Raw genomic sequence first — 23,127 nt, forward strand, 5'->3', positions numbered from 1 at the left:
TTCTTAAGTCAACTGTTTAGATAATGGAATCAGGAACAAATTTAAAAAAAAAAAAAAAACCCAGGGCATTCAAGGGCATATATAAGTTTTACATTAAAGTAGTTTCCACCTAACCTGGTAGTATAAAGATCGTAAAAGTGGACATACAGTATTCAAAAGGAGAACTCTGTTGATTAACACTTTTCATTTTTACATTCCACATCTAACATAGCTAACATTAAAAGGCACAGAACCTCACTTCAAAACAATCGAAAAATAATTCCAGTCTTAAAAGTAATTCAAGTAAATCTTACATTGCAGAAAAAAGCTTAGACAAGAAAGGAAATTATGATGGCACAGAATGCTTTGTTTGTAATAAGTGATTTCAGAAAACAATGCAAAGTTAAGCCTAATGTTTCTCTCTTAAAATGCTTAAGAAAAAATACTTTATATATGAAATTAAATTAAACTTCCTTGCCACTGCTATGCACTAGTACCGCCATTTTGCCCAGGTTTATCCTGTATTGCATCCGTTTCTGGCCTAACTATGACACAATAACTCTGTCAGCTTCTTTGAATGAGAATATAATGATCATCATTTCACAAGTTAACATAATAGCCTCCTTAAAGATAGCAGAAATGACCGAACTAGATATTTTAAGAACACTTGATTCCATCATGAAGGGGAAATGATTTCCACCCAGTCCTGGTACCTCTTAAAATTGCTCATATGAACAAAATTATGTCAGTAATTCAAAATACGGAGATAAAGCATGAAGAGAAAAAATAAAACATACTTACAAATTATAATGATTTGTAATTAAAATATATATATCAGTTGGCATGTTCAATGCATGGAAAATGTGAGACAAATGTGAGATGGGAAAGTGCCTTTTGTGTGTGCTCTTACCATTAATGAGTTACTATGCAAGAAATCAAATACAACTGACATGTCTACACAGCACTTCACTTAGCACTCCTAAGCTCTGAAATAAACTTCCTAAAGGGTAAAATTTAACAGAGGGGGTTCATGTCTCAAGTAGAAATAGTTTGCATAATCATCATGATACCACATAACATCCAAAGTGCATATCCACATTTTTGACAATATTTCTATACCTCAAACCTCCTTTAGGTGAAAATACTAGAGCAATGAAGTTAATTTATGATCATACGACTGCTAGTTAGCTTTTTTTTTTTTTTTTTTGGCTGTCGAGTTTGCAAGGTTTTTTTTTTTTAAGATCTTCCTTATTTAACTGCAACTAATGTCACAGAATCAAACTGCTTAACAAAAATGAAGAACTTCATCCAATTGGCCCCTTAACAAAGATATTTAAGAGAATTCTAAATGCATGACTGTTAAAGATAACTAAAAATTATCTGAATAAAAAAAGATAAGCAGGATAAGCGCAATCAAGTCGACCAGTTTGCATTTGTCAAGAAATCCAGTAGGGGAAAGAACACCTTCACAAATATATCACAGTCATCACCACTTTACAACACAAGCTATATTGCTGACATTTACAAATGTAGGAGAATCACAGACTCTTCAATATAACTTTCTTATGTTTGCTCAATATACTGTTCTCATGCATCCCTGAAAACTGTAAACAGCTATTACAGTTCAGTGTCAAACAACTCACTGGTACTTCTATACCAATATTTCTATACAATATACATTGGTGCACTGCTGAGTGAGGGTGTGTGTCTGTGTGCACGCGTGTGTGCGCGTGTGTCTGTGTGCACGCATGTGTGCGCGCACATGTGTGTATGCGTGTGTGTGTGTGTTAAAAATTTGAAAACATGCGTTAAGTAAGCACTCAGACCCAATGAGACTAATGAGACTAATACTATAAGCAGCAACAAATTGGCAAGATAATGGAGCTTCCCCAGCAAGCCACCTGTGCTCGCAGATTAAAACAAATAGTTTTCAACTCAGTGCAAATATACAACATGTATCTTCATAAGTGCTGATACCTAAACTTACATAAAGTAAATAGTAGCTACAGTATCTCTCTATAGTGCCTGCCCTCAGTGAGAGACATGGGAAATTCACTGTTTGACAAATACAGGTGCTCCTGTGGTATACCTTCATTTAACAGTAAAACATAGCAATCAGCCCTCGTCAAAGATTAAAACCACTATTGATTAGTGAAGAAGACATCTCAAATATGCGGGCATAATAAATAATATTTAAAACAGAGACAAAATAAACAGAATTAATACTTACTTTAAATTATTGTTTAAAAAATGGTATGGTCATTATACAGGCATAACTCACTGATTTATAATACTGATAAAAAAAAAAATACTTTGACTCATGAACATGTCGCTCCATTACATGGCTGAAGTGCTGAAACCCGCATCAGCTCTGCTCGTCATCCAAAAAAAAACAAAAAACAATCAGTTTATTAAGATCGCCAACACAGAATAAATATAACCAAGACAAAACTGAATAAGTCATAGTCTGAAGCTCCAAGTGAAGAGAATCAGACAATTAATCTTTCTTCTCTTCTTCCATGTCATCCTCTGATTGCGCTCCTTTCTGGTTTAGCTTCTCCAAAGTGCTGGATGAGGGGAGAGTATCCTGGTCACTGTCCTCAGTCAGCTTTCGTTTGGTGGTCTCTTGCACAAACTCCTGAATCTCCACTGGCAACCGGCGAAATTTGTCCTGGTACTCCTGGTCCAGCTCATTCTGAAGCTGAAACAAGATTCCAACACAGCCATTAATAATGAATTTTTAGGTTGTGTCAACTAATTTCGAAGAGAAGATATCTTATGACTTTGATTGTTTGATTTGGAAACCCACATTTCCATTTTTCTTGCGCTTAATAGTCTTTTAAAGACATCCTTCTTACAAGTAATTATGAAGCTAAACCGTCTGAATGCAGCAATCAGAAGCTATTCTTTTCAGCTTAGATTTTTGTGAGGGATAAGTTCCATCACAATAAGCTTATTTATGTGCTCAAAATGATCTTCAATGATTACATGGAGTACTATCACTCTGACATTTACATCAAATGCTAATTCTTTTACCAAGTGATAAATCTGTGTACATTACTGGCATAATGACATAATACTGACAGAACAATGTACATTTCTATGCTGTCCTGGCCTGTCTGAATCAAAACACAGCTGTTGAGGCCCCAGGAAGTTCAATGAACCACAAGTGATGGCATTGGAAAGCCAGCGCTGTGTGTCCTGCATAGTGATGTTCCAGGCCAGAATATCGATGTTCTCCCAATCAATATCCACTAGCACCGTTGTAGAATTGTTCTCTCTAGCTATAGTGAACTCAAGAGTAGTCTTTCCCAATGTTGCTCATCATTAATTCAATCTGCTTCAAAGATCCAATCCAGTGCTTTTGACAGTGTTATTATTTTAGAGAAGAAAGGACATTGCACTCATATCTGATGTGACAATCATTTCTGAGAAGTCACCGAAACATTGCAGAATGTTAGTGGCCCATTAGAGATACTATTGGCCTTTTCTTCTCTTATTGATTATGGTGAGAAACTACGAATAGTGTTTGCCACCCGGAACAGAAATGAGATAAAGTATTGAGAAAGAGTTGAGGAGTGCAGTGCCTTCTGTGAGAATGTAGCTCCACACACACACACACACACACACACACACACACACACACAGATTCATGCATATATATATATATATATATATATATATATATATATATATATATATATATAACTATATGAGAGAGCTGAATTAATGCTTTATGTACTTTATGTACCAATTTTTGTGTGTTGTGTCTAATGCTCAGCTTATATTCTGTTGGCCACAGCTCCGAACTAGGGGTGTGAGATATGTAGCATCAACGATAATATCTTAATTGTTGTTTTATCACATCATACACTATGTCACTCATTTTGCAAAAACCAATCAAAAACACGCCTTGAGAGTTCACGCATTCACTGTGTCATGCAGCCTTGTAGGATAGACTAATGTGTGTGCCCACTGAGAGTGCATGCCTTGTGCTAGTATAGGCTGCCTAAAAGTGCATGACCAAAGTTAAGATTGAATGAACAAACAGCGCCAGGAGACAATATACAGAAACCACTTGCCTCACAATCCACGTTGTTAGATTTAATTGCCAGATGTGGGTCAGTGGTTTACTCATACTTGCAGTGTTTGATCTCAATAATACTTGTGCTGGTGATTTCAATGTTTTTGTATTGTTTTTACTTGAATGCTTCAGTTTTAAAATAAACAGGACCCGTTTTCCTTAAATATGTTGTTTCCATTATCCTATACCAATATCATTAGTAAGCAACAATTTATATCCTTTTAACAAGAGCAAGCTAGTACAATATAAGACTTTTACAAACACATTTTGAAGGACGCATAATATCGTCTACTTATCGTTATGGACAAAATCCCAGATAATATTGAGATATGCTTTTTTTTAGTCAATATCACACACCCCTACTCCGAAAAATATTTTTTTTTTTATATCTGATATGAGTCATTCTGTTCAGTAATTTGAGCACAGAGCCCATGTGCGTGATAAAGTTGAGATTCACCAGAGTAAGAGGTGTTTCAATGTCAAACACAGGGGAACAAGAAAAAATGGCATTTCATGTTATTGATCAGTTATATGTTGGCCAACCAATGACACAAGTTATAACGCAAAAACTCAAAACACTCAGTTCATTTCAAACCTAATTTTCAAGGAAAAACCCATAGCCTTTAAGTACTGGAGCAGTAGTAGAACCACAGTTTGATTCTGGCACAGGCTGCAGGCTGTAGGTGATCTAACTGACAACAACTAGCTCAGTTCAGAGTTTGAATGCATAGCATGGCAGGCACACATGCTCCAAAACCTCTAAAAAGGTCCATTTTTTTCTAAAAGAAAAAAACTAAATGAATTAGCTCATTTGTGTCCATCACTGTAATTTTATCTTATTTTATCTTTTAATCTAGACCAAAACTGCAGTATGACTGAAGGCTTGGAAGTCCAATAGGACACTCTTCATGCTAGTAATTTTGAATGGAGTTTGAATAATTAAATATACCATGCAATAGCTCTGAGTCGTGGTCAGTTTACGTGCATGACATGTGAAACGTTATTCCATTCATGTACAGTACTCCATATTTAATGCACTCACTTTGGGTTTCTCATCCATGATCTGCTGCAGAATGTTCTTGTGGGTTTCAACAAGTCTTTCATGTCTTTTGGCTTGAGCATCTTCTAACTAAATTAGAAAAGACAGAAAAATAATTAAATAGGGGACAGATTAGCAGATTTCATACATTTAACTCTGTATAGCCCGACGCATGAAGAAAAAAAACAATAGAAAGCCTTTTACTGGATCTTTGACATGGAACAGCATATTGGCATTGCAGGACATTGAGCCATAAAAATTTACAGTTATCTTTTTATAGAAAATTATTTTGTTTTTGTGATTTAACCAAAGATTTCATTTTTAGAATATATTTCTACAACATAATAAAAGATTAAGATTCTCTGATTTAGCGTATCAATATGTTTTATGACATGATGCTGGTGTGAGTAGGACAAAAACACAAGTCATTTGTCACACTGTCATTTCCTGTAGTTCCACAGAAGATGTAGATGTATTCATGTATTCACGTTCACATATCTAAAGACACATCCTCTAAACCCCTGTAAACAGATGTCCAGTTTAAAAAAAAAAAACATTTCTTGACTTTTAAATAAATATACTTGAAAACCTCCAGAACAAATGTCTTTACTGACAGTGTTTAAACTACTGTTTCAGTTACTGCGTCATGTTTTTATGTCAAAGAACTCATTTCACTCATATCACTTTATTCAATTTTCTTATGACTATCAGATAGCTTGCTTGTTAAATATCACAATGGCTCTAAGCAGACATAACTTGCGTTTCTGGGGTGATGGAGGTATTTGTTGACTTCAGAGCATGAGAAATAGGAAGCAAACGACAACTTGACTGGTGTGGTCTAGGCCCTTTATGATTGCTGGGAGATCATGTGACACCTGTCATATCCATTTGCGCTTGAAATGAATTCACACATGTCTGAGAATATCCATTTGATTCCTTCATATGTATGATCTCAGCATTCGGAGAAGCATTTGTAGTTAATTAAATCGATTATCTGTGACACTGTCAGAGCCGATCCGGCATACAAGGTGGTACCATTGCAACAATACAAAAGCTAGAGAAAAAAAGCAACATACTACATCATAAAAACAAAACATTTCATGCTGTCAAAATGATATACTATGTTGAAATAACAGGATAATTTATTACTACATAATATTTTGTTTTTACAATGTATCATATTGTGGGTTTTTTTAGCTTTCACACTCATCAGATATTTTTTTGTCTCTAGGATTTGCCAGTTTTGCTAAAACACGTACCCTTTTGATGTGCTGTACAACTTCATTGACATATGACCTATTGATCTCTAGTTTTTCCCTGCAAAAACAAACATATTTATATTTAGGCATACAAGACCATTTGACTTCCAGGCATATTATGAGAGAAGGGAGAAAAAAAGTGCAATTTTTGTAACTACCTGAATCACAGACTACAGAATACACCACAGTAAAATGATGTCTATTCAAAAAAAAAAAAAAAACAGTGCTAGACTGTTAAATTGCTAGATATGATCTCCCATTTTTTCACATTTCACAAACAGTTAAAGTGTTACAATTACAGGACCTTCTCAGGGTGTGGTGGAGTCCTGTTTTCCAGTGGTTTCAAAACAGCATATGGATATTAAGATGTTAATCTAACTTTGGCTTGACTAATTTGTTTTTGAAACTTAACACTGGAAAATCTGTTTTGATACAAAGCAACAATCAAACATTCTGTAGTCTGACTAAAATGCCAGGGCTCTATTTGTATTACAAATGCTTACATTGCCATCTAGAGGTTCTTTTTTATACCATTTTTTGTTGCTTCTCTGATGCTCATGGGGCAAACAGTGGTTACATTTTGGGGAAAATGTCTGCATTTTCTAAAATGACAGAAAGAGCTAAGTACAATGTAAAGAAGACCAAGATTCATTTAAAACTCCTGGATATCCTGTAACTAGATAATAACAAAATTAGGGAGTAGTCTCATATAAATTCCTCTTAAACCACATTTCCCCAGTCCAGGTATCTACTTACTCTTCCGTTAAGTGCTTCTCCTTCGATTTGGCTTCATTGATTTTCTCTTGTCGTTTCTTGTCCATTTTCTTCTTCAGCTCTTTCTTCTCTCTGTGTAAAAGAGACAGACTTTAACCGTGGAAATTGGACCATGAGTGCCTGGTTTGGTAAAGCGAGGTCAGTGAGGACCTCTTACCGCAAATGTTTACTCACTTTTCACACAGTTCTTTGAGTTTCTTTATCTGGTTGCTTTGACTTTCCTCAGCCACCAAGGTGAGTTTCTCCATTAGCTGTAACAAACAGGATAAAAGCTAAAATCATTTTCTATATACATTCACTTTAAACATTTCTCAAACTTTGTGTTGGAATATTTCTAAGAGCTCACTGCCAAAGGCTGACCACAACAGCAGAGATTTGTATTAATTATTTAGAGAAACTTTTAACATCTTTTTCAAAACTGCCTTTAAGTCAGCGTTGGACATACAAGGTGTCTGGTTTGACAAATGTGTTACAGAGAATACCCGGTACCTGTTTGATATGTTCTTTCTTTAGATATTTCTCACTGTAATACTGCTCTTGTCGAAGGTTCAGCAGCTGCTGCTGCTGCTGTTCTTTCAGCTCAGCCAGTTTCTGCCCGCTCTCCTGGTCTAAATGAGCTAATTCCTGCTCAAAAAATGAAGGCCCATGCTCTGGACTGGAGGACAGACATCTGCAAAAAAAAGGAAATTCAGCTCAGTTAAGCCTTCCTGTTACTAAACTGGAAACCAACCACAAGGAGAGGCCATCTGTACCTGTCAGTGCAGACTCAATTTTGTTTGAACTTGAATTTTATCCAGATGTATCCAAATTTTTTCAAGGTACAACCCACCAGAACTGGCATTTATTTTACAAAATCTACCAAATATTCTGTGTGTCAACAGCATCAAACTCAAACGCAAGCATGATTATACAGTGTTTCTCACTAAATGATGCTCTGTGTCAATATCACATGCTGACGACTTTCAATACATTTTGGATAAAAAGCTCAAAAGCATCTTGAAGTGAACATAGCCCATGCAAGCTCAAGCTCTTTGTAGTTTTTCTAAGCAGAGCAAGAATTCTGACAACTGATCCGCACAGAACTAAGCTAAAATTTGTCCAGAGATTCTCTGCTCAGCACTGAATCATCATTTCAACACCAGAATCTTAATATGTGCTTTTTACTGATCAGGCCATGTCAAGCTGACACATTAAACAGATGAACTTAATAGCTGAACAGGTGAGGAATATTCTTTTTTAATTTTATTCAGATGGGACAACAAAGCCAAGGGACCTACCTCTTCTTACCCTCTCTTTTAGCAGACTTTTGTAGGACAGCCCTTCTGCGGAGGTAGTCGTTCTGAAATTCATTGTATTTGGCCGTATGCTCCTTGATCATGTCTGTGGTTTTCTTGTGGTGCTTCTTCACAAGATCCTTCATCTCTTTATAGTGCCTCCTTTGCTCTCTGACAAATGCCTTTTGCTGCTTCAACTCCTCTAAAGTCTGGGCCTCCATCTCTGAGATGATACATAGAATAGAATTTAAAGGCTCAATATGTTGTGCCCTCACATCCTAGCCAAGCCCCCCGCCCCAAACTACTGGTGAAATAAGATTTGCCACTCACCGATAAGGACACTCTGAATGATGTCTTCGGTCTTGGCCACTGGTTTTGTTGATCCTGCAAAAAAAAACATCTTTAGAATATACCTACCTCATAACAAATTCTTTCAGAATAGACCCATATTTACTCCAAGAGATTCATTTTGCTTTTATGTAGTTTCCACATTAGTTGCCCCAAGCAACTCAATTTCCAATGCAGAGTAGACTGTGGAGCGTAGAGTTGGAGCGTGTGTTTGTGGAGCGTACGTGTTTTAGCTGGGTTTGGGGACAGTAGTGTATGTTTGGGGGGGTTTGCTTACCTGCTGGCTGAGGCTGGGGGGTGACCTGAGATGCTGGTTTGGGAGTGGAGCTGGGAGCATGGGTCAGGCCATTCTCAACAGGAGCAGGTTTCGGTTCGTTTTTCGGCTCTGACGGCTGTTCCACCCCTGACTCTGCCTGGAAAGCCCCCCGAAAAAATACTTTCAGTGCGATCATGGTCCATGCAAAGACTGCTCTTTTGAAACACGTGTAATACTTTATGAACAGGACACAATGTAAATCTATATACTCAAAATACAGACATACAAATGACTGATACTGATGGAGATAATAATAATTTATGGGGATATTCTGATGCCATTATTATTCTTAATGTTCCTTTATGATAGCTACATAACACATTATTCATGCCTGTTTACAGCTGTTTTAAGCAAAGAAATAAAATTGCTGAATTTCTGAACCATATCCATAACCACAGCCTTGAATCATATCAAACCATCAGACAACAACGGCTGAATGTTCCACAGAGAGAACAGTCAACCCCAGAGGAAACCCCACCTCTTTAGAGGCATCCTCCTCCCCCTCCTCTAGTGTGAGTGCAGCCAGCTGTTTGGATCTCTGCTCCATTAAGTTCACATATCTAATTGGGTTTGACAGTGCCTCAATGACATCTGTCCACATGAGAAACACACAGCGGGTCAACACAGACATGTTAGCATACAGTTAGATGGATTGAAGCTCAAACCGTCAAGTGTCAGATATAATATCAAAAGGCAAGAGGCACAAGCAAACAATTTGTTTTCTAAAAGAACCTGGGTCATAAGGGCCATTCCATTTCTTGTTTTCTTTGTTTAAAGAACATCTAATCTTTTGTGTAAGGTGAATCAGCATGTAGGTTCAGGTGGGAATTTAGTGTGAGTCAAACTAAATGTGTGAAATGTTGATGAGAGGGTCAGAGTTGTTTACTCCTGTAAGAGTCCCTGAGGTCTGACACACTTTAACTACAGCCTAGCCTGCTGAGCTGTGCTTTGGGCCCTGGAGACACCTGGTTGTCCCACAGGCCTCTGTCTCACAACTTTAGGATGCAAATGAGCCCCTCACAGCAGTACTTACTGCCTGACTGATTAATATGGAAATACAAATTTACACTGTGAATAGAGTGTGGAGGGACAGGCTAGTTACCACAATACTGTTATACAGAGGCAATTTTCTCACCTGCAAAGGTATCTGGGACATAGTCTTTTACTTCGATATATACAAAGAGTGCAGGAAGAATGAGCGACTGGTTCTTCTCATTTCTGAGGCCAATGTAGCGATAACCTTAAGAAATAAAAGAGTATTATGTAGAATCATAAAGCTAGTGGCTGATTAGTTTGAATACACATGGGAGTTTGTGAAAGAAAGGAGCATACCTGGCCTAATAGCTGACACAGGAATTATTCGATGGCCAATAAACTTGCCACCTTCCTCAAACACGGCTATTCTCATAGAGGCAAGAGTGGGCAGGACAACCTGTCAAGTTAACATCAACAGAATGTTGAACATTTAAAATGCAATGCAGGTCTTCCTCTCTTTTGTGAATTATATCTGTTGGTGAGACAGGCTAGTGAGTTTACCTTTTTGAAAACAATTGGTTCTTCATCCCAGACAGGGTTGATAGCATTACTCTGAGATGTCTTTGTTTTGAAAGCTTTTCTCCTCGTGTCGACTGGAAGTCCAAACATATCGATTTCGACGTACACGCCAACTTTCTTATCTGTCAAAAACTGACCTGATATGATCTGAGAAATAAAAAAAAACAATGTTATTAGTTAAAAGACCAGAGAAAATCTTCTGAAACAAAACAACTATTCTCATGAGTTGTGGGTGAATGTCTCCTGTTTTTGGCAAACATCTTTCCAGCTCACATAATAAGTTCTGACCTTTACTGATAGGGTATTGGCTACAATCCCATCCACGGTGCTCTCTGTGAAGGGGTCAAAATGCTTGTCTGGCCGCCTCATGAATTCTGGTTTGAGTCTATAACCACTCTTCCCATTGTACTCATACATGCCCAGGTTCAGCTGCATGGACAAGTCTAAATAATAAAGACAGAATACACATTGAAGAATTCAGAAGTTTAACTATGTCTCCACATATACAGCTACTATTATAGTCATTACGCAATTATGTTCAAATCATTTTAATGAGGTTTAAAAATGTAGTTTGAAATGAAATGCAGTGATGCTCTTAACTATATTTCCTTACCTATAGTTTGAAAGTTTAGAGCCACTAACTGGCATCCTGCGTTCCAGAAGACCTGAGGCATGTAGTTGGAAGAGTCAACTCGAGTTCCTTTGGGGTAGATTCTGCTCAGCTGAAGCTTATTGTATCTGAGTGTATTTGGTTAAGGCCAGAAATGTTGCGCAATTCAGTTCAGTTAAGTTAAATAAAGAAATGTGGATTTGGACAGACAGAGTATAAGAAGTTCAGTGCACCATAATGTTCATAACTGATTAAAAGCTGATTTAATAGCATATGGACAACGCAGCAGCATTGGTTTTTAAGTGGAGCACTTGGTTACGACAATTCATCTGAGTGTATACTTTGAAAACTTGCTGACCATGGCTCAGGGTTCAGAGGCTCTGGTTGCAGGTGTCACCACATAAATCACCCTTTCTTTGCGTTGCTAAACTGTATTTTGTGGCAACGCACGTGCCTGCCACACTCTATCTGACTGAAGCTGCTCCTGTGTGCAGCAGACTTCTACAGGGTCTAAATCCATAACTTGTTAACATTGGTTCTGTGTCTTGGGACTGTCAAATATTTCTAAAATATTTCATATATAGAAGCAGCATAAAATATATAGGTTGTATTATACAGACAAAACATTTTGTGGTGCATTAAAATGTAATGATTAGACTTCTGCTTTTTTAATTGTTTATTTACTCTTACGTGATTTATTGCAGGTTTTGCCTTATGGCAATAACAAGCAGCAGAGCACTTTTTGGCACTCAAATCCATCAGCTCATAAATCTGAAATGGAAAGGATACTCAACAAACTCCACAGGGGTCTTAGTGAGATGCTCGAGAGCCTTGGTCTCCACAAATGAGGACATTTGGTAACTACGATTGCTTCCTGGACAAACACATAAAAATATATATATGTAAAAAAAATATATTACATGAATGCTTTTGAACAGACAAAAGTAGCTTTGCAAATGTGTTTACTTTTGGAAGCTTCAAAGGAGTTGAATTTTGTTGGCTGTATGTAATTGACAAGAGTGGACATTTCCTCTGTGGCAAAGGCTTCAGAACCCGCTGTCCCCTGGAGATAACGAAAGAGACAGAATTAAGTTAATAATGCCAAAAGCACTGCTGTCACACAGTAAAAAAAAAACGATGACCATGACAACATGACAGAACACAGGAATAAATGAATACTGCTAAAGGAAAAATGTTTCTAACGGCTGACTAACATTGCCCAAACAGAAAGACAATTAAATAAAATATGACTTTTTACCTCATCTGTGGACTTCTTACAGTCGTCATCATCGTCATCTTCCTCCTCACTCTCTGCTTCTACTTCTGCTGGGACTGGGCGGTATAAAGACAGTTAACTATTTATTTAAAGTCTGTACAGAGAATACACCAGGCTCAGAAAAACTATCAGAGATTTATTTAGCTCGTGTGTAAGCTACAAACTAAACAGACATTGTTTTATCACTGAAGCTTTTGCTTGTTTGAGAGACCAATAAATAAAGAATTAAGCGCATTTGTCATTTACATCTCCATGTTGCATCCACCATCCAGATAGAGCAGTCAATAAAATGGGTGACTGTGTGAAGATAAGCATAGAGCACACAGATTGTGTGGTTCGATACCACCCTAGCCCAAACCAGAGATGCAGAACGTAAACCTTAGCCCAAAACAGTCAGAACAGATGTCTGTCGCTCAAGATGATAAGCCAAAATCCAATGACACATGCTGCCTAGAGGGCAAATTTAAAAAACAATCCTTTTATAGAACTTAAAAATTGAAACAAAACAAAAACAGGGACTGCAGATGGAGATAAAATAAACGGACGACAACTAGAATGGAATAAATAATGCAAACGTTAGCCAGTCAATGTCATTCTGTTGATCGGACATGTTCTTAATTCCAGGATTTGAATATTAATATAGTAAAAGCTGAAGCATTAGTGCTTATTCTTGTAAAACGTCACTCTCAATCATGTATTAGTGTTGGAATTCAAAAAGAGATATCTGTGTTCAAACATCAGAGGAGTGTTTCTCTACGATTGTTTAATTTAAACTCTGACCATTACATAACTCAACTTAAGCTGCAACCTTAGACTTAATCATTGTATGTAAATTAAAAATGGCTAGAACATTCCAGATCTGGAGAGAGACATATACTAAATAAGTACAGTCCTTTGTGACATTTGAACCATGTGAACCATGCCGATTTACATAGACATGTTAACATTTACCTTTGTCAAACTTTTTGCTGTTGTTTGTTTGTTAAAAGAATGGTCCTGTTCTCAAATTATCTTGAGTCTATGAAGTCACTGACTTGAGATCACCGTGCGTAAGACTTGAGGCAGTTTTCTCACACTGAGATCTCTGCTGTGTAGCATCTGGTCTCTGGCTGTCAAACTCCGTGTGAACTCCCTGTGTGTCAGTCAACCTTTGGAAATTTCTTTCTCTCTCATCAGCAATTCACAATAGACATGTAGCACACTCAAGATATTCTAACAAACAATATTATTAGAGAACTCAGTAATCTGCTGAGAAGGGCAAAGCTTTGTTTTAATGCTAGTATCAGACTAAAGAAATAGATTGTGTTGTACTATATGTTAGCCACTAGAGGACACTGAGAAATAAAGAACTGGTGTGCATGCTTCACAACACCAAGGCAATAGCTTTTGTGTCTTATCGTGTCTTTCAATCTTTAAGATGTGCAAGGGTTAAAAAAAAAGCAAAATCCCATCTACAAAAAATGGCAATACAATTCTCCATTGAAATAGGAGCTTCAATTACAACACAATTGTAATCACATATATTAGTCTTCTCCTACCCAGTAACTGCCGAGTGCGATGTATGATGTCTTACAAGGTTGATGTAAAACACTTTAAACGTGTAATTTGATGATTCACGGGTTGGTAGTGAGTAGGTGATGAGAGCACCGTGTGTGAACACAATAAGTCAATGTTAAGTGTTACTTAATGGAATATCTGCATATTCAAAGTGACACCACATGGCTTCTAGTAAATGGTGACCGCTATACCTGCTGGTCCAGCACTAGGAGATGAGGGCTCAAACACACTTGAGGAGTCACTGTTAGTGTTAGAGGCCTGCTCAGACAGTTTCTTCTTTGTGCTTCCATCTGAGGGTTTGTGGTGGGACTTCTTATTTTTAATAAGGATCTTTCCAATCAGTTCCTGTGGACTGGGGAGGGGAACCCCTTGCTCCAGCTATGACGTCAAAGGAGCAAAATCAAGGTATTAAGCACATAAAATGCTCACGTATTACTTTCCTGCTAGACATTTTATGTGACTTTGACAAAAGAAGTAAAATGTAAATGGTATTCTTTGTACTTACAGGGTACTTCTCAAGTGGTTCAGTTAACAGGGCGTCTCCAAATATTGATCGACAGTATTCTGCCATCTTGGCTTGTTGCTTTGGACTGTGATTTCACATAAACAGAACTGTATTTCTTAGTACAATAACAGGTCATTAGTAGACAAAATAAGCATAACAATGTCTTTAAAACCATTGTGTAGGGAAGATTATATTGAGTATAAGCATAATGACTTGCACTTCTGGTCATATCTACGAATCAAGTCCATACCCAACAGTCTAATACATGTCTAAATAAGATATGCTTTTGTGTATTGCTTCAAATTCCCACACAGACAGAGAGATACTTCTCCAGTGACAATTGCGCATGTCCACCTCACAAGAGAGCAATGACGACTGAAAACAAATTTCACTTCACATGATGTGCTAGAAATCGCTCTTCAGCTTGTTGCCATAGTTGCAATCGGGTCTCAGTCTGGAGAACAGTGGCGCCACAAGGTAAGAGTCAAAAGTGAATGTAGGAGACAAATAGTGCCAAGTTTTCACTCACGAGTCCACATGATTCTCAAAGGACAGGATGACAGGAAATGGGGAGGTTTTGAATGCACAGTCTGCAATGGCCTCAATTACTTCCTGAAAAAGCAGTTATTGAATAAACATGCATTTTTATGACAGAATCAACTATTGTGCTATTCACACATGTATGTTCAATTATAGCTTTGACAAACTCAAATATCCTCATTCCAGAACTGGGGATCCATAATTGTACCATGCGTTTGTATCCTTGTCCAGAAGTAATATAAAAACACAATCCGGTTCATCAGAAGCTATCTGATGTAGAACTAGATCATCTGATCCAGATCTAGATATACAGTGTGAAAGCAATGTAATTGTCAGCCACCAGAACTAGAGTTAGTGAGCTAGTGTCAGTGGTTATGTGTGTGTGTGTGTGTGTGTGTGTGATGTGTGTACTTGTTTTTTCTGACTTCCATGGATATTTTACTGAAAGCACACTCTTCTATTGAAGACACCTTGTCAAACAAGGGTCAAAAGTCAAAATCATAGGCCCCACTGGTAAAAATAAATGACATAGGTGCTTTTTAATAAAAGTCGTTCTTAAGTTTTACTGATGTTGTTATCTGTAAAACTAGAGTGTGGAGGTGTTTTTGGTTGGGGCTAGTGTTAGATTTTAGCTCTTTGCTTTGGCTAAAATGGACGCGGAGGGTCCCCAGAGTCTAGCATACATGGTATGTATGTGTATGTGTATGTGTATGTGTATGTGTGTGTGCGTGTGTGTGCGTGTGTGTGTGTGTCTATGTGTGTGTGTGTGTGAGTGTGTTAGGAGGTGGGGTTGGGATCAGAGGTATGGGTACCTTAAAAGAAATTTCGGACGTCATTGTGAAGCCATGCGTGATGACGGGCTCCTCCTCAGCTGTCCGGCCCTTCCAGCAGTCCAGCTCCACACAGCGACAGCCCGACAGCAGCACCTGTCTGTACATCTCCACTGAGGAGTTCCCTGCCAGCTGGCCAGCTGAAACACACACACAGACAAAGACAGAGAGAAAGAGAAAGACAGAGAGAGAGAGAGAGAGAGAGAGAGAGAGAGAGAGAGAGAGAGAGAGACAGAGAGACAGAGAGACAGACAGAGAGACAGAGAGACAGAGAGACAGATTCAAAGTTGTTCTATTGCTATTTAACTGCCTGAAAAAAAATCATCCCAGGAATGATTTATGAGTATATGAAATATGCATTGCCTGTAACGGGTATTAGCTTTATACTAAAAATTACATTTTAAAGTCACTAGAAGTTGAAGTTGGGTCAAAGCTGTTTAGTCTCTGTATTTTTTTAAAATGTGTTGTTTGAATTAAGACCTAGGGCTTAATGGGCGGTTTGATGGAATTCCAAGATTGGTGTGTGAACTACTAACAAAATGAGACATGATGAATGACATGTGTCTGATTTAGATAGAAGAGAGATGGAAGTTTGACAAGACAAACACTGAAGTGACGGGTTGGATTCTGTGGGAGGGTTTCAAATATTGACATTACTGCTCTAGGCTCCAAAACACGCTTGACAAGAGTCAGAGTTTGTGAAAAGTTTGTGTGAAGAAATCTAATGGTTACCGTTATCTATATGCAAATTTTCACTTGTTTACCGGGGAGTCTTGTCTCCCATTAATGGAATTTGGTCACAGTCACTATCCTGTCGTGGCAGAACTCTGACTATACCTCTGGCTAAAGGAAATGCTCAACGACACAATCTGGGAAGTCCTTCTTTCCGCTGCTGCAGTTGGAGCAGATTATGCTATTATAATGTTAAAGTGGCTTTTTAAAAAAGACACTTTAAATATTGTATTCTATCTCTGCTGTTATTCTATTGCCCTCTCCACCATGGCTGTTACTGACCAAATATTTATATTTCTGCTCCATTTACTTCAGGGAAAACCACAGTGTTACATAGTGATGTTTTGCATTTTAATAAAAAGAAAAACAAAATGTCAATTGTTTTTTTGTAAAGAATAACACTTCCAAGTTTTTCCCCCTTTTTGTGTAATCCACATCTTTTTTCAGTGCTGAACAACCTCTTCCCTAAATATTCAGCCATTTCAGTACCATCATTGTCTCCACATATTGCAAGGTTTTATACATTTTTCAAACTGACATCTCTACCTGCTTTGATTGATCTCAAATGTCGGTTTTTGCCCCTTGGAGACTGATAGCCATTGGAACATTTGTGTCACTAATGTGTTACACATTAAATGCTGAATTACAGTGAATTCACAATTATGCTGAATTAAAGTAAAAAGTTCAGCTGCAGAAGTCTCAGTAAGAGATCCACTTAAAGCCTGTGTCATTTGACTGCTCAGAGGGGCAGCAGTAAAAGACGGTGTTTGATGATTGGCAGGTGCTATTTCCATTTATAACAGCAAGGTGACCTACCTGTGAGGTAAGTGTTGTGCGAGGAGTTAATGAAGTAGTGGGAGAGAGGGAAAGTCATGTCTTCACTTTGATCCAGTTTCTCTGGTGGAATTACTCCATTCTCCTCACTGATGAGATACCTTGCAAACCCCTCCACGGAAATTTGTCCTGTAATAAAATGTTGTTTACGTCAACCATACAATTAAACTACATCATAATTAAACCCATCTTTTAATACCTAAAAAAAAAAAAAAAAAACGAAACAAAAAAAAACAAAAAACAAAAACAAAAGGAACATGCTTTGTGTAGCTAAGCCATGCACATTTCTTGATAAATGGGGAAAATACTCAGTTCTTATCAGCGCTGCCATGTTTTAGCACCCAGAGCAGCAACCTGTCTCATCTAGAAAATTAGCACTGTAGTTGCAAACAACTATCAAATTAAACTCAAGCTGTAAAATCAGTGTGCTCTAAACAGTGACTGTTCTCACCAGGAATACACACTCCAAAGATGGATGTCCCTAGTGACAAATTCTCACCAGCAGTTTACATTAATTAAAGCTGTTCTATACGGTGCTCCAGAGGTAATTAACCATGGCCCTTTTTTGATAACAGGGAAGCAACGCGTGGCAAGATGACATGAAATGTTTCAGAGTAATCTCTGTGGAACTGAGGCTGCCGCCGTCTTTATGAAACAAATGGGCTTTGGTTTAGACGTTACAAAAACAAACCACCTTTTCTCTCACTGGCAAATGGGAGTCAAACGGATTTCAAAGACTGCAATTACAGTACCCTGGTGAAAGTTAGCAATTGTCTTGTCGGAATTGTGGATAAAAGGAAAGACAGAAAAAGAAAGGCAAAGTAAAAGAAAGAAAGAGAGTCAGATTCCAATCCGTTGTTGCAACCGATATCAAAAGAAACAATTTTGGAATGAACTGAATTGCAGTTTGTCACCGTTTGAAATGAAGCTAGATACAAAATAACTGATTGAAAAGTTAGCCCTAAACACATGTCACTGTGCAAACAGAAAGACTATGCCTAAGATATATGTTACTGTGAAAATCATTCTTCATAGTCCATGCCTATGTAAGATATCTGTTATGAGAACAACCCACATGCTTTGTCACTCATTTTCCTCCTCTACCTTTCAAGTGCCATTTAGGAACATAGATGGTTTTCAAGATGTCAGACGAAAGGTTGAGAGCAATAGAGCTCCATTATCATCCTCATTTATTCACATCTCTTTCCCTTGCACACTAAACAGATATAATCCATCAACTGTCAAAAACTAAACTAATTTCCTAACACTTTCCTAATATCATCATCTACTGTCCAGCTCTCACACTCTATCCCAGCATACCTCTGCACACGCAGTGATATAAATAAATTGCCTGAACTGTTGCCTTGGAAGGCTTCTCGGGAGTAGTGGTTGCTATGGTAATGAAACAAAAGAGAAAAGGTAAAAAACCGGATTAAAATGTCCCCTTGTGCCGTTCTCCACAAAGTTTTATCATGTAATAAAATGTGATAAAAAAAAAAAAATAGAAATCGTTGGATGGACAAGCCTGATGTGATATGTAGCAATCAAATCAATGGCCAGCTGAAATGAGTGAGTGTATTGACTGAGGTGGGTGTGTGTGTGTGTGTGTGTGTGTGTGTGTGTCTGTGTGTGGTTATGTGTGTGTGTGTGTGTATGTTTGTGTACATGCATGTGAAGTGTTGACCTTTTTGAATGAGCTCCTTGTTGATCTCATGTTTCTCCATGAGTAGTTGCACTTGGTCAGTCTTCAGTGGAGGGTAAAGGATCTCGTTGAGTCGAGGATCTCGCTGTTTGTTGTTGATAAAGTCAGTCATCTGTTCCATACTGAGATAACTTCTATTTTTTGCCCCACTAAAGAGAGAGAGAGAGAGAGAGAGAGAGAGGAAGACAAAGGGCAGACAGCATGACAGAGTGACACAAAGAAAGAGAGAGAGAGAAGGGGTGCAGAAAGACTTTACATTACCTCACACCACTTCCTACATTTCTGCCAACCCCGAGTATTTGATAATGTGTGTCAAAGCATTTGTTACACACATAAACAGATTAATGGACTGCGGTTGAATAATACAAAAAAAAATAAAAAATTAAATGTTCTCAGAACCACAGCTATTCTCTACTCCAGTTAATAAACCATAATTGGCTGATTACAAAAATATATCCCCAAAACTCATTATGGACCAACAGCTTACATATCAGCAAAGATTTGGTTGATCTCAGGTCGTGGGCAGATGTTGTTGAGGAACGATTTGTAAACATCAGGAGTAAAGTCCTCCAGAGGAATGGAATCATTCTGCCAAGAATAAAAGGAACAGAAAAAAAAACAATTAACTACTGTAATCAATATCTATGCTTTTATAATAGAACATGATGTAAGAGCACTTCAGACGTATCATATGCCTAGAGCAGCTAGTCAAAGCCTGAGCTAACACATCCATCAAACCGTCTAATCAATTAATCATACACATGAATCAAAATATCTTTGAGGTTGGGCTAAAAATAGAACACAAGGTCGGTGCTTTTAACGACATGCGGTCAGACATTAATAACACCTAAAAGCTTTGAGCAGGTTTCCAAATTAATTAGTAGTTTCTCTGCCAGTCCTGGAAGCACCAAGGTAATTTGACATTGAATCAATTGGATCATTTGGACAAATCCAATAATGACTAAAGTTGTCACCACACAATCATTTGTCAATGTCATCTTGCAACACTGTCTTACATCTGTCTCAATACCGTCTTCCCAAGTAAACATTCATAACATTCTAGTGAAACAGTCATTCTGAAAGACTGCACCAAGGCTCAGGGTGATTAATGTTTTTGTTGATCAAAAGATAAAAAAGAAGGACCCAACAAAAGCCAAAGAATATCAGACAGTGTATGTTACTACCGAGGCGCAGAGAGTAACTCTACTAATAATACAGTTCTTTCTTCTGAATTCCTTCAAGGCCTTTTAAAATGGCATTATTATCTTTCCTCATCCAACCATTTCAGGTTATGATTCTTCAATATTACAAGCCAGTTAGGCAAACTTTTAAAATCTTTCGTGCAGGTACAAATATAGAAACATTAAATGCCATTCATTAAACCTTAAAAGGTGAGTTGTTGTCTGCAAATGATTCAGGAACGTGGAAGTGTGACAAGTAGGAGAAGAGGTGAATAAAATAGCGATAGCAATTGTGAACGCTGGCGAACGTTCAATGCACTATGGAAAGCTGAAACTATAATTACTCCCAGTTTAAGTTAGAGTGTGGTGATCCAATGAGAATGTCCCCCTTTGGTATCTAGTCTATGCAGACACTTCCTGTCAGAACAAAAGCTTCTGCCATCTCTCAGTAAGAACCTGGAACCATTAAGCAAACATATGCTCACCCTGCCTGATGGAAGACTGCAGCTCTCCAGAGCCGTCTCCACACGTTTACGGTCGGCAGAAAACAGTCTGAATATACTAAACATAAATGAGAGAGACATTTGGAGGGTTAATCACTCACTCAGTCATTGCTCATTCACTAGCACTGATTGAGGTTAGGACCTGATTTTCAGCACTGCCATTTTAATGGGGAGGTAAGACCACGTAAATCGGTCACTTACTTTTTCACGGGGATTCGTCCCTCTTGGTTGGGCTGCAGTTTGAGCCTTGTGAAACTAGTTACATGGGCAATAGATTTATAAAAAAAAAAAAGAGAGAGAGAAATAAGGTGTCATACAATATGCATATAATACGTTGTATAGGGCAAATAAATCTGCATTTACAATGTAGATGAACTAAAAAAAATCTGATATCTAAAAGTGATCCTGAGACGAGTGATGATTAATGGCTGAAAGTGGTCTTTGTGGAGAGCCAAAAAATTGATTTCTGACAAAAGATGTGAATCGCCTGCTGTGCTGACAGTGGGGATATGCACATCTGCCTGTCTGTTACGCCACCCGGCAGCAAAAAGTCAGGTGTGAAAAGCTCACTGCTGTCTGTCATATTTCATTCCTAACGGAACAGGTGAATGTCTGTGACAGTTCAGCCACAGGTGCTTACGCTTTCTCCAAACTGGATTCTCTGTTCATGTTCTGAGCCAGCAGGTTGGATGCCAGACTAAACAGCTCCTCTGCCCACTCCTTTGTGGATGACACAAAACACACACACACACACAAAAAGCTAATTTTTATCCAATTAGTTCAAGTACCCAGCAGTATAAAAACATTTCAGTGAAAGTGCATGCGACTAGTAAAATATTTTTCCCATTGATAATGGTATTGAAAGGTTGGTCTATTCAAGGTCTTTTTAATTGCGGTTCTCTGACAAAAGCAAAAGGGAACTTCGCTGGAAATACCTTTGCAACGTCCTCCTGGAAGGCCATGAAGTTAAGGTATGTGATGTTGACCATGTCTGGCCCGGTCACTACAGTCAACATTTTATTTTCTATTCTCCCCACCAGATTCCCAACATCCAATAACTCTCGCAGTTTGGCTTCCTAAAAAAATAGAGAGAGAGAGTGTTTGAAGACTGTGCCTCCCACCGGCAAAATTAATAATTTTTATAGCAAGAATCAGAACAAAACTAGGAAACCATGCAGCCCACAGAATTGGTCTCAACATGGATCACCTAAAGGAGTGTCTCACTGAACTTAAGAACATCTCTCTGGTGATGATCTGAGTTTAAAAAAAAAAAAAAAGTTTGATGAAAAATCAATGGTTCGAACAAAAACAAAATCCATCATTCAAAGAGCAGTTATTGTACTACATCCTTATACCTAGATGCAAAGGTCTTCCTAGGGCACACAATGCATAACTTTTACATTAATATGATAATTATGAGTGTAAATGAATAAAAATACCAATGCAAGAACAGTACAAAACCTATCAGACATACAAATACAGTTCATGTCCTTACCTTTGAGCACTGAAGTGAAAATGCTCAGAAAAAAACCCTGTTACAGTCACTATAAAACCAAAGAGAACACAGCACCACAGCCATGAATCTTTCAAGGCCTTTGATATATGGATGAGTGAAGAGCTTCAGGATCTCTCTGGTGAAGCAGTTCCTCTTGAACTCAAACCAGGTGAGACACCAGAGGTAAGACTTCATTAAGGACACAGCTGCCTTTATTAGGGGGTATCATTAGATAAGATAGAAGGTCTCATTGCTAGTGGTCATACTGGTGGAGAGCAAGAGCAGATGGGAACTGTAATTTTCTTTTTTATTGGTGAGAAATGAGCAGAAGAGTTGGCTGAGTGATTGCCGTTAATCTCAGAGCTGGTCTTGTTCTCACATACACACACACCCAGACACACACACACCCACACACACACCTTTGCCCTCCACATGTGAAGGTGTGTAACAGGTGCGGTAAAGCCTGCTGTTTCCCCAGCAGCTCCCAGAAGATAATTAAGAAATGAAATCTAACTAAAACAGAGTGACTTTCCAATCATCGAGGTGAGCGATCCCCCGCACACTGTGTACACTGTGAACAAGTGAATATTAATTCATGTCATTCAGTTATAAGTGATATCTGACTAGTATCATGGAGCAAATGCAAGACCCTGCATGACTAAGGAATGTACACATGGCAAACCAATATACTAACATCACCATTCAAAATTTTTCTCCACGTGTTGCAAAACCTCA

The 23,127-nt window shown here is 38.0% G+C and overlaps 1 protein-coding gene across 1 annotated transcript in view; it reads right to left on the reverse strand.

Annotated features, from left to right (window-relative positions):
• Positions 1-2,476: 2,476 nt before the first annotated feature.
• The window catches only part of plcb1 (phospholipase C beta 1), a 36,929-nt gene continuing 16,278 nt past the window's right edge, over positions 2,477-23,127 (reverse strand). Inside the window, exons 4-32 of the mRNA XM_030766912.1 lie at positions 21,833-21,973; positions 21,538-21,617; positions 21,099-21,152; positions 20,880-20,955; positions 19,701-19,801; positions 19,196-19,362; positions 17,494-17,640; positions 15,928-16,085; positions 15,105-15,187; positions 14,576-14,660; positions 14,262-14,448; positions 12,496-12,569; positions 12,204-12,300; positions 12,027-12,111; positions 11,241-11,365; positions 10,916-11,070; positions 10,610-10,774; positions 10,406-10,505; positions 10,209-10,313; positions 9,552-9,664; positions 9,035-9,170; positions 8,740-8,793; positions 8,413-8,632; positions 7,625-7,805; positions 7,310-7,386; positions 7,118-7,207; positions 6,362-6,419; positions 5,106-5,192; positions 2,477-2,680 (exon numbers count right to left, since the gene is read on the reverse strand). Coding sequence (XP_030622772.1) covers positions 2,477-2,680; positions 5,106-5,192; positions 6,362-6,419; positions 7,118-7,207; positions 7,310-7,386; positions 7,625-7,805; positions 8,413-8,632; positions 8,740-8,793; positions 9,035-9,170; positions 9,552-9,664; positions 10,209-10,313; positions 10,406-10,505; positions 10,610-10,774; positions 10,916-11,070; positions 11,241-11,365; positions 12,027-12,111; positions 12,204-12,300; positions 12,496-12,569; positions 14,262-14,448; positions 14,576-14,660; positions 15,105-15,187; positions 15,928-16,085; positions 17,494-17,640; positions 19,196-19,362; positions 19,701-19,801; positions 20,880-20,955; positions 21,099-21,152; positions 21,538-21,617; positions 21,833-21,973 — 3,405 coding nt within the window. The remainder of the gene's footprint in view (positions 2,681-5,105; positions 5,193-6,361; positions 6,420-7,117; positions 7,208-7,309; positions 7,387-7,624; positions 7,806-8,412; positions 8,633-8,739; positions 8,794-9,034; positions 9,171-9,551; positions 9,665-10,208; positions 10,314-10,405; positions 10,506-10,609; positions 10,775-10,915; positions 11,071-11,240; positions 11,366-12,026; positions 12,112-12,203; positions 12,301-12,495; positions 12,570-14,261; positions 14,449-14,575; positions 14,661-15,104; positions 15,188-15,927; positions 16,086-17,493; positions 17,641-19,195; positions 19,363-19,700; positions 19,802-20,879; positions 20,956-21,098; positions 21,153-21,537; positions 21,618-21,832; positions 21,974-23,127) is intronic.

The sequence above is a fragment of the Chanos chanos genome, chromosome 1, assembly GCF_902362185.1.
Source record: "Chanos chanos chromosome 1, fChaCha1.1, whole genome shotgun sequence".
In the NCBI taxonomy this organism is placed as follows: Eukaryota; Metazoa; Chordata; class Actinopteri; order Gonorynchiformes; family Chanidae; genus Chanos; species Chanos chanos.